The sequence below is a fragment of the Vicugna pacos genome, chromosome 12 (assembly GCF_048564905.1).
Source record: "Vicugna pacos chromosome 12, VicPac4, whole genome shotgun sequence".
NCBI classification, from domain to species: Eukaryota; Metazoa; Chordata; class Mammalia; order Artiodactyla; family Camelidae; genus Vicugna; species Vicugna pacos.
In genome coordinates, this window is record NC_132998.1 from 2,100,471 (window position 1) to 2,112,875 (window position 12,405).

General features: G+C 48.4%; 1 protein-coding gene and 1 long non-coding RNA gene across 4 annotated transcripts in view; one reads left to right on the forward strand and one right to left on the reverse strand.

Moving 5' to 3' along the window:
* The window catches only part of PPM1H (protein phosphatase, Mg2+/Mn2+ dependent 1H), a 252,529-nt gene that overhangs the window by 203,513 nt on the left and 36,611 nt on the right, over window positions 1-12,405 (forward strand). For both annotated transcript variants that reach the window (XM_072973841.1, XM_072973840.1), the window contains exon 9: window positions 6,761-6,912. In XM_072973841.1, the coding sequence (XP_072829942.1) occupies window positions 6,761-6,912 (152 nt within the window). The remainder of the gene's footprint in view (window positions 1-6,760; window positions 6,913-12,405) is intronic.
* Window positions 1-12,405, reverse strand: part of LOC140700347 (uncharacterized) — a 69,962-nt gene that overhangs the window by 1,977 nt on the left and 55,580 nt on the right. The window lies entirely within an intron of this gene.

Genomic DNA, 12,405 nt, shown 5'->3' on the forward strand with positions numbered 1-12,405 from the left:
GCTGCACCCACGTCCTGTCACTCACAGGCTGGGACTCCTTCTGAGCCTGATCTCTGCAAATGGGCATCTGATGAACAGAAGCTTATTCCTCAAACGACTAACGAGCTAGACTCAAGGTCATTTGTTCGCTGATTCATTCAGTGAGCCTCTGATGCAGTGGTGAACAAGCCCAGAGAAAGGACCAGGTCACAGAGGTGCCCCCCCCCCCACGCACGGAAAGGAAATTCCTTCTCCGAGCTTCCCTCACTGAGTTGTGAAGTCCTGGCTTCCTGTGGAGAAAATAAAAGCCCTGCGCTTTCTCAGGGCCAGGCGCTGGCGACAACGTCAGGCTGTCTCCGTAATTCCCAGTATTTTAGCTGGTTGGGAAACTTTCAGGTATTAGATTGTATCCACCCTCAGAAGTCAAATGTTTATTTTGTCTGAAGTCTCCAAAAGTAAAAGCCAACCCTCAAAAATATCTGTGGTGCAGTTCAAATCGAAAGTTACACCCACAGCCAAAACAACCAGCTCCTTCTGGGGTAGCAGGAGCTGCCAGCATATTTGTCATCCTTAAATGTCCCTTGATTCATTTGCAGTCAAATGTCCTGGGGTCCTGTGGTCAGTCACAACCAGGTCTAATTCATCCTGTGACGAGAGAGTCAGGGAGCGTTAGAGCCGTGAGCCTCCCCAGGGGCCTCGCGTCCTAACCCTTCATTTCACAAGGGGAGACGCTGGAGATGGGAGAGGCTCAGCCCTCACCACTCCCCAGTGGAAATCCAGTCCTGCAGCCAAGCCAAACCAGGTAGCGCCGCCCTCACACACAAGTTCTCTCACGTCCCGGGGCTTTGGCCCCCACAGTTCCCTCTACGTGCCAGGCATGGGGTGCCCAGACCCCTCCCTGACACTCCCCATCTCATGAATCAGTACTTCATTTCACGTTCCCAGCAGGTGGTCACGGGGCTTTTAAACGGGAATGAACGAAGTGGTCTTGCCTAAATACTGAGGGGCAGAGGTGGGTCTCAAAGCCAGGTCTTCTGCCACCAGGTCCAGCGTGTGTTTCACGACATCGTCTAATGTAGACAGAATGACAACAGGGAAGCTGGGTGCAATCTTGGTGGCCTGCCAGAATGCCAATATTGAAATAAATCTACTCGGTTTCCTGGACCACAAGGCAGTATGCTGGAATTTTGTTTTCTTCTGGTACAAGTGCCGTGTTCAGAGCACTGCAGGTTGGCCACAGACGGTACAGAGGACTAGAATCCCTGCTCCTCTTATTTCCCACCATCTGTTGGCAGCCTTGACCTTGGGAACCACCTGGCTTTTCTGCTAAAACATGACTGAGTGTCCCGGTCACTGTCGTTTCAAGTGAGACTTGGAACTGAACCCCAGATCCCTCAAGCGCGCTCTTCACCCCCTCCTCCCACCCGCTAGCTTACTTCACGGTGCTACTGCCCTGAGATCAGAGCCATAAAAACAAACAAAAAACCTTGCTGTGCACGAGAATTTATCATTTCCTTCCACATCATCTCATTTGATCTTTGTAACAGCTTTGTGAGACAGGTAGAGCAGATGTTATAATATTTATTTTTCTGTTTTCAATTTTTTAACAATGATTTCAGGGATGAGAAAATTGAGAGCTAAAGAAAATAGATGACTTGTCTCAAGTCCCGGGTGGGTTAGAGGCAGAGACGGGACGTGCGGGCTCCTAAGGGCCTGGGCGGGGATGGCTCCTGCTCCCGTAGAACCCCAGGGCTCAGCTGCAGGGACCCCTCGTCCTGCCATGAGGACTTGAAAGGGGCAAAAAGGGTTTGGGGAATTTGCTGAGTTGATAAAGATGGGAGAGCTGTGAGGACATCCTAGAGGAGCAGCCAAGAGTTGGCAAATGGAAGAATTGATGGATTCTTTTGAAAAGCAGCTTCAAGAAACAGCCTCAGCTTACTGTAGTATGAGCTCTCCAAAGAGGCCACTGAAATTTCATCAGTAGTAGAGCAAGGAGGCCAACAAGCGTTAGCCAGACGCCGGCGGCTGAGCGCTGAGTGGACGTGCTGAATTGAAGAGTCGTTTGTCCCCACTCCTGTGTGAAGCAGGTGCCCAGGGACGACGGGGAGGGCGTCCCTAAGTGCCCTAGAGGGCACTTGGCTCATTTGGAGGCACGTTAGCTAAGACCCTCCTGTGCCCCCGGGCCCCTTCCTGCCCCCCTTCTTCCGCCAGCACCGAGCTTTTGTTAGCGGCTCCACGGAGGGCAGGGCAAGAAAAGGCAGGAGGCTGCTGCTACTTTTAAATATCCGTGCATCACATTTTGCTGCCTGCCTGTGAGCGTCGGAGTTTACATGCTAAGGCTGCTGGGTCACCAGATCGGGGGGGTCCTCTGAATGGATCTCATATGCTGAATTCTTTTTCTTCCTCCCTCCTTCCCATTTATTCTTTGTCTCGGCAAGTATGGCTAAGAGGGATTTACTAGATCTAGTGGGATGTACTCTATGAAAGACACGGCAAGGCCCACAGAAGAAATGCAGAATGAGATCTCCAGCATCCAGAAGTTGAATTTGGGGTGGGGACGGGGTGCAGGGAGATAAGGTGACCAGTTCTCGAGTGTTTACTGTAAACAGGACAGGGGTCAACGTCCCGCAAGGGAAATGCTTCCCGTGGTGGTTTATTACATGGTCTCCAGGTGCTAGGCTCTGCGCTCTGTTCTGGGGGCAGAAACAAACAAGACAACTCAGACCTTGTCCTGAGGGGGCCCTACTGCCTGGGACAGTGTTTTCAAGGCAAGGCTCCCCCGCCACTTGTAGTAGAATTACCCTTGTTTAAATAGGCTGATGCCTGGGCTCGGATCTACACAATCTGAATGTGTAAAGGTGGGCCCTCGACTCTTCAGTTAATTAGCTTAAAGAAGTTAAAGCTGGAGAATGACTAATGATGGGGAAGTGCAGCCAGTCTGGGGCCAATAGGTGAATACTGTGTTCCTGGATGTGGAAGGACCGTGACTGCAGAGGACCCGGGAGAGGAAGGGGAGATGGCTGCTCTTTGGGCTTTCTCCTCAGGGCTGCACTGTGTCCCCCTCAGCCTCTCTTCATCACCACCACCAGTCTGACGCTGTGTCCACACATTCTTCATCCAGAGTAGTGACAGGTCCCCAAAGGAAGAGGGGGAGGCCCAAGAAGGGGCCTGTGGAGAACCGCTCACCCGTTCAGTCTCTGTCCACAAGGTGCCTTCCTGGAGAGGCCCCCCCTTAGCCATATCTTCCGAAGTGGCTCTCTGGCCACTCTCCTTAAACCCTGCCTGACTTTTCTTCAAGCACCTGCCGTCTTCTGGCCTTTGTGTGTCTACCACATCTAGTTCAGAGGTTGTGAGGGACACGGTCACGTCTGTGCACCGCGGCTGGCACGCAGTGAGCGCTCAGTAAACATGGCATGAAGGGTCCAGCAGGGCAGACGGATGCACCCTGGCCTTGTCTCTGTGCTGCTCAAATTTCTGCTGCTCTCAGAAACGGCAAGCAGCTCAGGATTCCCGAGAGACCCTCCCTTTCTGGGCAGGTGGGAAGGCGGGAAGGAGCCCCTGGACACCCTGCCCGTGCTCTCCGGGCTCCCTCCAGCCCGAGGCCTTTGCAGATCACGCCTCTCCCCTCCCAGAGACGCTCTTCCTGACGCCTGAGTCCTGGGGAGCCTCAGAACCCACTACTTTTGATGTGAGTCTTCCCAGAACATGAAGAAACCATCTGAGGAACTGCACAGGGAACTTTGGGAAGGCGAGTGTGGTCTGATGGAGGAGGGCCCACACCAGCGTCGGGCAGGGCCGGGCAGGTCCCCAGCGCCCGCTGGAATCCTTTGAAGCCCTTGCCCTGGGAGGATAAGCGCGCAGTGGGCCGTCTTGCAGGGCCGTCCAGCTTTCCAGAGAGCATTTTCACAAAATGTTCTGCATTGCAGGTTAATGTACAAGACACGAGTTATAAGTGGAAACTTGGCAAAGTCCTTTGGAAATTGGCTAAAAGGCAGGAAACAAAGGGTGGCAGTAAAAAACCTAAAAGGATGTTAATTGGGGAGGGCCTCAGGGAACAGGGTTGAGACCAGCTTTTTATTATTTACATAAAAATTGCTTGGAGAATGGTATTGAAAGAGGTTTCATGCTGGCTAAGGAAGCTGCATTAGAGTTGTGTGTAGACACATGAATAGTGGAATTAGGGAAGGATTCAATTTATTGATGGAACTGAAGAGGAATATTTTCTAGTGTCTTCCAATTTATTAACCCACACCCATTCAGTTGGCCAGATTTCCATTTGAGCAGCGGGCAGGACAACTTCAGCTTAAAACAACTCAAATCTCCATATTTTGGGGGCCAGCAGAAAGTGCATGAAGAGATTTCGGCACCCTACACCCAGGGCCGGGCCTGAAATGAAACAGACGTTATCTTCAGCCCTAGAAATCACTCTTTTTAAAAGGAGCTGAAAGGCAGGTGGCATCTCCTGTTTGGCTACAAGCATAAGATTGGGCCACCTGACATCCACATCGCCCCACCTCCCTTTACAGGTTCTATCATATGGAGCTCAAATTATCACAGAAATTTATTGTCAATCTACCCCAGCAGGAAGCCAGCAGTCTCTCGTAAGCAGTCATTGCATACTGGACGTAACAACACAGCAAAACAGGACTTGAAATTGGGAGCCCAGAGGCGACATTTGCTGCCCTTGCTGCATCCCCCCGAGGGGATGGTCTGTACAGGCATCACGGAGGCCCACTGGGCCCTTGGTCTCCTTGGTACAAACTAGTCGGAATCCTCTCCGCCTTCGGTGTTCGAGGTGTGGTCCGTGGACCTGCAGCACCAGCGTCACACAGGAGCAAGTTAGACACGCAGGCTCTCAGGCCCTACCCCAGAGCTGAATTAGACTCTGCATTTTTGGGCGGTGGGTATAGCTCAGTGGTAGAGTGTGTGCTTAGCATGCATGAGGTCCTGAGTTCAATCCCCAGTACCTCCATTTAATTAATTAATAATAAATAAGCAAACACACACACAAACAAACCTAATTACTCACCACCCCCCCAAGAAAACCCCAACAAACAAAGAATCTACACTTTAGTAGGACGCAGCCTGATTCCCACACGGAGTAACGTCTCAGAAGCACTGCTCTGAGACACCCGGGAACCACAGAAGGCGACACAGAGGGGATCTGGTTCCTGCTATAGAGTAAAGATCGAACCACATGAGTTCAGTGGCCTGAGGACAGGACTCTGGCATTTGGGACTTCCCAGGCTGCTATAAACTTAAGATTCCCCCCTCCTGTTTTCTTTAATTGGCCTCATAAGGCACAGCGCCTTCTCTGGAATGTAAGCTTGCCCTGAAGTGAATGTGCCTTTTGAGAAGATGTTAAAAGCCAGTCTGGTCTACCCCTGAGAGCTCTACCCCCCCCCCCCCCAGCGTGGTCCCTGTGCTGGGCCATTAGCTAATTGTTACCATCCTGTTCACCGGCCACAGGGGCGGCTTTTCATTTGAGCTCATTTTCCAAAAGCTCTGCGGGCAGGTATGAGTCTTTTTGTTGTTTTCTGCTGCTAAGTGTCGGCTGTTGGTCCCCATGACCGGCCCTGTGGCAGGACATCACTGGCCTGGGCAAACCTTTCTAAAATGTGGGAGGCTTGGCTTTTAAAGCTGTGGATTTGAACACTCTGTGGGCCTCTCAGAACTGTATTCTCCCTGGATCTGAGATGACATGACAGTGACTGTGATGGGACGCGGGAACAGCTAAATACACACCACCCTCCTCCTGCCCCGCCCCCCCTTCACTCAGACTTTTAGAAAATAGGATAATGAGGTGGGGTTGCTGAAATCGACCTGCCTCTGCCCTCGGCTCACGAGGTGGTGCAGGCAGGGGCTGGTTCTGTCACACTGGTAGGGAATAGCACTGAAATCCCCAACCCCCCTTCCCCCATCCTGCCCGGGTCAGGTGAACACAGAGTTGTGGCCTGACGGAAGTAAGGCTGGATTTTTATTAGCAGTAGCTTTGCTAAGGTTACTTGGTTCTTTTCCAAGAGTTGAGGTGGGTGTTGGAAATATCCAAGTCATTCCAGGTACCAGAGACGAGCAAAGAAAGTTTGCTGAGACACACTTTGGAAATTGAGACCTGGCACGTGTCCTCTGTAATTTAGGCTAGATTGAGGCTCCTCAAACCTGAGTGTAGCATCAGAGTCCTGTCCTAACCTGGGACGAGTCCAGCCCCAGGGGCCTCAGAGCAGATAAGCCAAAAGGTGGCAAGTGAGTACATTAAATAAAGTGTGTCTCCTTCACCTAAGACCAGTACATGCAGGGCAGCTACTGTGGATCCTTACCTCCCCCACAGACTGAGAGCTCAGAAGGAGGGGAATCTGCTGTTCATCCTTATTCTTAGAGCTCCTGGCACAGAGTAGGCCTTTGAGACACATCTGTGGGGTGGATGTGCAAAGGCAGGCAGGCTGCAGGCTCCAGCTGCAACACCAGCTCCCTCCCGCTCAATCTATTGTAAGTCATGGCTCAGCCACATCTCAGGCATTGTGCTTCAGGTTGATTTCTTCCTTGTCGACTATTAATCTTTTGGGCTCATTCACAGTTGTGTTTGGGGCCCTTTATGTCTGTATAGCAGGTCTCCAAAGGGTACCTCTGGCCACAACGCTCACTGCATCACCAAGTGCCTTACAGTGCAAAGCTAAAAACCGCTGGGCTGGGCAGGAAGAGAGAAGGGAACTCAGGAGCCAGTCCGTCAGGAGGGATCACATGCTCCCACCTTCTTAAGCAGGGGTATTCCTGTTCTTTTCAGGTAAGAGTCTACGATCTCTCCAGATATGAGCATGGAGCCGATGACGTGCTGATCTTGGCCACTGACGGACTCTGGGATGTTTTATCGAATGAAGAAGTGGCAGAAGCCATCACTCAGTTTCTTCCTAACTGTGATCCAGATGACCCTCACAGGTTTGTGCATTTCTAGGATTGCGGGGTTGTTCCTCAAGCAGTCTTCCACGCTGGGGATGAAGTAAATGGTAACCGTGCAGTTTTCATCATTCACGAGCTGCTGGGGACGGTTTAGTAACCAAACTGCAAAAGGGACTACCTTTCTTAGGAGGGGTGTTTTCACAGCCAAATGAAAATCCGTCTTAAGTTAAACCTAGATACAAGGGGTGCAGAATTTGATTTGTGAGATATTTCAACAGGCTGTCTTCCTCACACTGTTACTTCCTATCCTGCGAGGTGGGACTGATCCCATTTGTGATGCTCCTAAGAGTGATAGCAAATGCTTCCAGCATTGATTCCCCTCTGCTGGGAAACTTTCTTTCGGAAACATTGGGAAAGGGGAGAAAGACTGTAGTAGGGATTCCTTCCAGCATGACGGCAAGCTAACTATCCTGAATAACCCTCGCTGACTCAGAAATATCCAGCCCCTCTAGAGAAAGGCAGCTGCCACTTAGAGCACAGGGAAATAAGTCCCCCTGAGTAAAACCAGCAGAAGCAAAGGATAGCAGAGTTCGACTTGTAAATACTTCATTACTGGATATATTAGCCAAAAATATAAATAAATATTTTAACATCCTTCAGAAATGTTTTTAGAAGCTTTGAAAATACGTATAAGGACAAGAGACTATAAAATGACTGCACAGACTTTTTAAATTAGGGAATGAAATTTCTGGAGATGAAAAAATATAGAAGTAGGAACTAAAAAGTCAGTGAATTGAACAGATTGAGGCAGTTGAAGAAATACACTGGTGCACTGAAAAAGTAATCTAAATAATCCAAAATATGCTCAGAGAGACAAAGAGAGGGAAAATATGAAATGAGACTGAGACTAGGAGGATGACCTAAGATGCTGTAAAAATAATTGTATAAAAGGAGATGTTACAGAAGATGGGAAGAAAAAGAACACGCTCCAGTCCAGAATTGCTGAATGATAGTAAACTTCAGATCCAGAAAGCCCAACAGATCTCAAGCAGAAGAAATAAAAAGTTGTAAGTAGAGATTCAATAATTAAACTGAAGAACTCGAAACAAACAAAAAACATACTAGAAGAAGCCAGAAAGAAAGACAAAATAGACACATAAGAATTTAGACTGATAGCTGACTTTTTAAAAACAACCACAGGAGCCAAGATAATGGAGTTTCACCTTCCTCACTTCTCATATATTTTCCTGCAATACATACATGAAAGAAACACTCAACTTCAACAGTCAGAGAAGTACAAATAATTAAAAACCTGTAGAACAACTGCAGATGGATTTGTGAATTTGTAGCAGGACTCTGAGGACAGCTCAGCATATGCACATCCTATACCCAGAAGCTCCACTCCTAAGTCTGTTCTCTGGAGCAGTGGTTCTAAAAGTGTGGTCACTGGGTCGGTCACATGGGATCAGCATCATCTGAAAACTCGTTAGAAATACAAATTCTCAGGCCCCACCCCAAGATCTACCAAACAAAACTCCAGTGGTAGGACCCAGGGATCTGTGTTTTAACAAACAACCCAGGTGATTCTGATGCTGGTATAATTCAAGTCATACAAAAAGATATGCACACAATTGTTTTTATTATAAAAACTGGAAGCAACCTACATATCCAGCCAGAGGATGGATTAAACAAATAGAGTATGTTACAGCCCCCAAATGGAATGAACCAAAGCTGTGCTCTTTAGCAGGAAAGAATCTTAATAACACAATGTTGAGTTTAATAAGCAAGTCATAGAAGAATGCACATATTATGATTCTATTTATAGAAAGTAGAAAACTAACAACATTTGACTATGACATATGATATAGATAATAAAATTATAACGAAAAAGCAGGACAGTTAACCCAAAATTCAGGATAATTGCTACCTTGGGAGGAGAGGTGGCAGAGGGGGATATGTGCTTGAGAAGGGGCCCACAATGAGCTTCTAAGATATTTACTGGTAATGTTCTGTTCCTTTAGTTACGTAGCAGGTACGTGATTGTTCATATTATTTTTAACCTTTCATCTGTTACGTATATTGGTTTGTATGTCAGCTGTGAGGCACTGTAGTCCAGTGGTTAATGGCATGGATCTAGTTACACTGCTTGAGGTTAAATCTTGGTTCTGCCCCTTCTAGACTTTATGACCTTGGGGAAGTTTCTTAACCTCTTAGTGCCTCAGATTCCTCATCTGTAAAATGGGGATTCCAGTAGTCCTAACCTCCCGCATGTTTGTAAGTGGAGCGCCTGGGATGCAGAAGCACTATTGGGTATTTGTGATTGTTATTCTATGTTTGTTGCTATTTTTATGTTTCAACATATTTCATAACAACCAAAAAAATCCCTTCAGGAAAAACTTAAAGCTAGTTATTCTTTCTAGAATTGTTTGGTGTAATTTGGCTCAGGTGCAGAGGAATGGATGGTACTGTAAACAATAAGATTCGTTTATTTGAATTTGAACGAATTTTTTTCCTGTTGAGCTATTAGTTTCAATCTGTGTTTTATGTCCTGCTTGTTAGCAACATTCTCTTGTTGATTTTCTGTACTGTATCATTTGCATAAAGCTTTGCAAAGCCAGCAGACAAGTATGAGTGAAAAGGAACCCAATGCTTTTTTTTTTTTTTTAATCTCTCCAAGCTGGCTTGGTTTTGCTTACCAGCCCCTGTCTCTCCATGGCAACAAGTCTGCCCTCCAAGGGTGGGTAACCTATGGGCAGTGCTGTCGCTGGGCAGGTGCATGCCAGGTCAGAGTGGGTTCCTAGGTTCGTGAGACCTGTGACCTGCAGTGGCAGGGCTTACAGGGATCTCCATGGAACAGAAGGGCAGGAAGGAAAAAGGTTTTGAATTTGCCTTGTAGGGAAGATGGCAAACCAAAGCCTGAGAAAGAATCCTGTATCTGAGAGATGAATGAGTGAAGGGGAAAGTTTTAAGATGGGCACAGTTTCGTTGCTAAGAGATGGAATATCCAGCTGGAGAGTCGAAAAATTCTGGTTGGTTTTTGAAATCTTGAGACCTTATGTGGGGGGGGGGGAGGTGCCTTCTTTGCCAAATAACTCCCACTTAGATTGATTATCTGGGAAATACTGAGGACCTATTTTACAAGCCTGCTAGACACTGGGGAAGAATCTGTGAAGAAAACAGACGAGGTCCCTGCCCTCTTGGAGTTTAAAATCTAGAGGTTACGGAAGCATATGGAAGTTACAATATGGATGATTAAGTAGGCAGCACAAGGGACAGCCAAGAAAGCTTCCCTCCAGAGGGGACATCTAAACTTAAACCTGAGGAACAAATGCGTGTGCGCCAGGCAGTGCGGGCTGGGGAGGCCTCAGTGTTGCCTTCAGAGAACGTGTTGCCTTCGAGGAGCCCAGCAGTCAGTGTGGCTGGCTGGGCTTCCAGTGGGCTAGTGTCAGCGGATGACGTGTGAGATTAATGGGTCAGCTCACATTGGACCTTAAGCCCTCACAAGATGAATAAATGCGAAGACTAGCTGGAGGACGGGGAGTCTGTGATAATGATATGGACTCTGTGTGCTTCCTTCATTCTGATTCATAATCAGAAAATAGTCTGTGCAATCCGATGATGAAAACATGAGATGTGGACTGCTTCTCTACTCCTGGGCTCCTTAGTAATTTAAGCCATACTGGGAAATCAGAGAAACTTAATTTATTTGAAACTCACGACTTAGGAATTATGTCATTCCTGTGTGTGACGTGTTTGCACGTGTCTGCATGTAACTGGGAAGGAGGGCACCACGCTCACGCCCAGGCCTAGTGTGTCTCCTTGGGAGGCCCGTGGGGAGTTCAACACCAAAGTCGTGGCAGTGGGTTCCCTGGCGGTGCCTCCTGACTGGGAGCTGTTCTGATCTTGTCATGCAGAAAAGAAATAGGAGTAACATTTTAGCCTGAGGCATAACTTCTGTGATGACGAAAGCCCCGCCATCATCCCCGAGGCTCTGTGAGTTCCTTCCCAGCCGGAAGGATCCACTTGTCCGCTGTGGCCAGGACCACAGGTTTGCCTGCTGAACACACGAGTCGGGGAGATGGAGGGAGCTCACCAGGCCAGACGACTGTTTGATAGAAACTGAGAATGGGAAGGTGTGCCCCCCAGGGTGGGCTGCCTGGGGGAGACACAGGGCAACAAGGCGAGAAGAACAAAATGTGTCTTCATCTGACACTCTGAATGGGCCTGTTCCCCCTGGAGTTTTGCTGAGTTTGCCCGGTTTTGTCCAGAAATTCAGGACAGGAGGAGGCAGGGCTTTAGCCCTGGGACAGGACGTACTTTCAGGTTTTGCCACTTGATTATGTGGCTTTTGTTGATGGTACGGGTAGGTTTTTTCTTTTTCTTTTCCTCTTCGTGGCAGCCATTCTCGACAGATTGCTAGTATTGTTGTTCCCTGATGACGTCCTTCCCTATACGAGATTTAAAACAGCATCTCCCCCTCCAGGGTGCTTTGTGAGGGAAGAGGTGATTCGGAGAAAGATGATGCTTGTGAAATCCTGACCCTCACACCGTCCTCTCGGGCAGAGGTGGGGTTCAAATGAGCTGTAGGGCCTTCCTGACCTCAGGGTGGCTTGTTAAGTCCTTTTGCTGTTTTGAACTGTCTTGACAAAGGAACCAGAAAATTAAAAGGAGGCTTTGTGGACAAGCCAGAATGTGAGTGCAATTGGGTCTTTTCTTTCTTTTATTTTCCTGAAGTGTAGCAGAGGTGACGGTTCTGCACAAGCTTTGTGGGGTCATGAAATGAACCGCTGAAATATACCAAGCTAACACCCTCGAGTGGGGTGGACGGAATTCATGGAGGTTGGGCTGTACCACGTGTCGCTCTCTATACTAATTCCAGTAAGATTCTTTTCTGAGGCCTAAATGTCCTGCAAAATTTAAGGAGGGTCCTCAGAGAAAGGCCTGGAAGGGGTCTTCTGAGGCAAAAAGTCTCAGATTGACTATCCCCTCTGTAAGGCTGGAGGTTTAGTGGTAGGTCTCCTGGAAAGACTGTTCAAAATGGAGGCAAGTATGTAAACATGCAAAGAAGATGCTTAATAATTTGTTGGGAAGAAATAAACTGAATATTACTAAAGGAGGAAAGTGTGGGCAATGCTGAGTGGACCCCGGGCCAAGGAACAGTTAACCACATGTGAAGACATGGCATGGAGTCGCATTCCAGATGCCCAGGAGAGGCTTGGCAAGGCTTCTTTTGCCTGCTCTTCATTTCCCAAAACCTGTCTGTGGAAACCTCGTCGTGGTAACTTGGACCTAACGACCCTTGGTCCCCCTGCCATGACTGGAGGGGCTTATCACGGGGCATTACTTCTAAGCACCAACATCCTGGAAGCTCCACGGAGCTTCTCCCTAACGAGGGAGCCTTGACAGCCGGGCGTCACTTGTCGTGCTCCGTACCCATGCTCTCCTCAGCTCGGATAACCGTGGGCCTTGCTAAGGAAGAGCTTGTCAGTGGAAAGTTACTAGTAAAACACCCACAGCACTGACAGCAGGAAA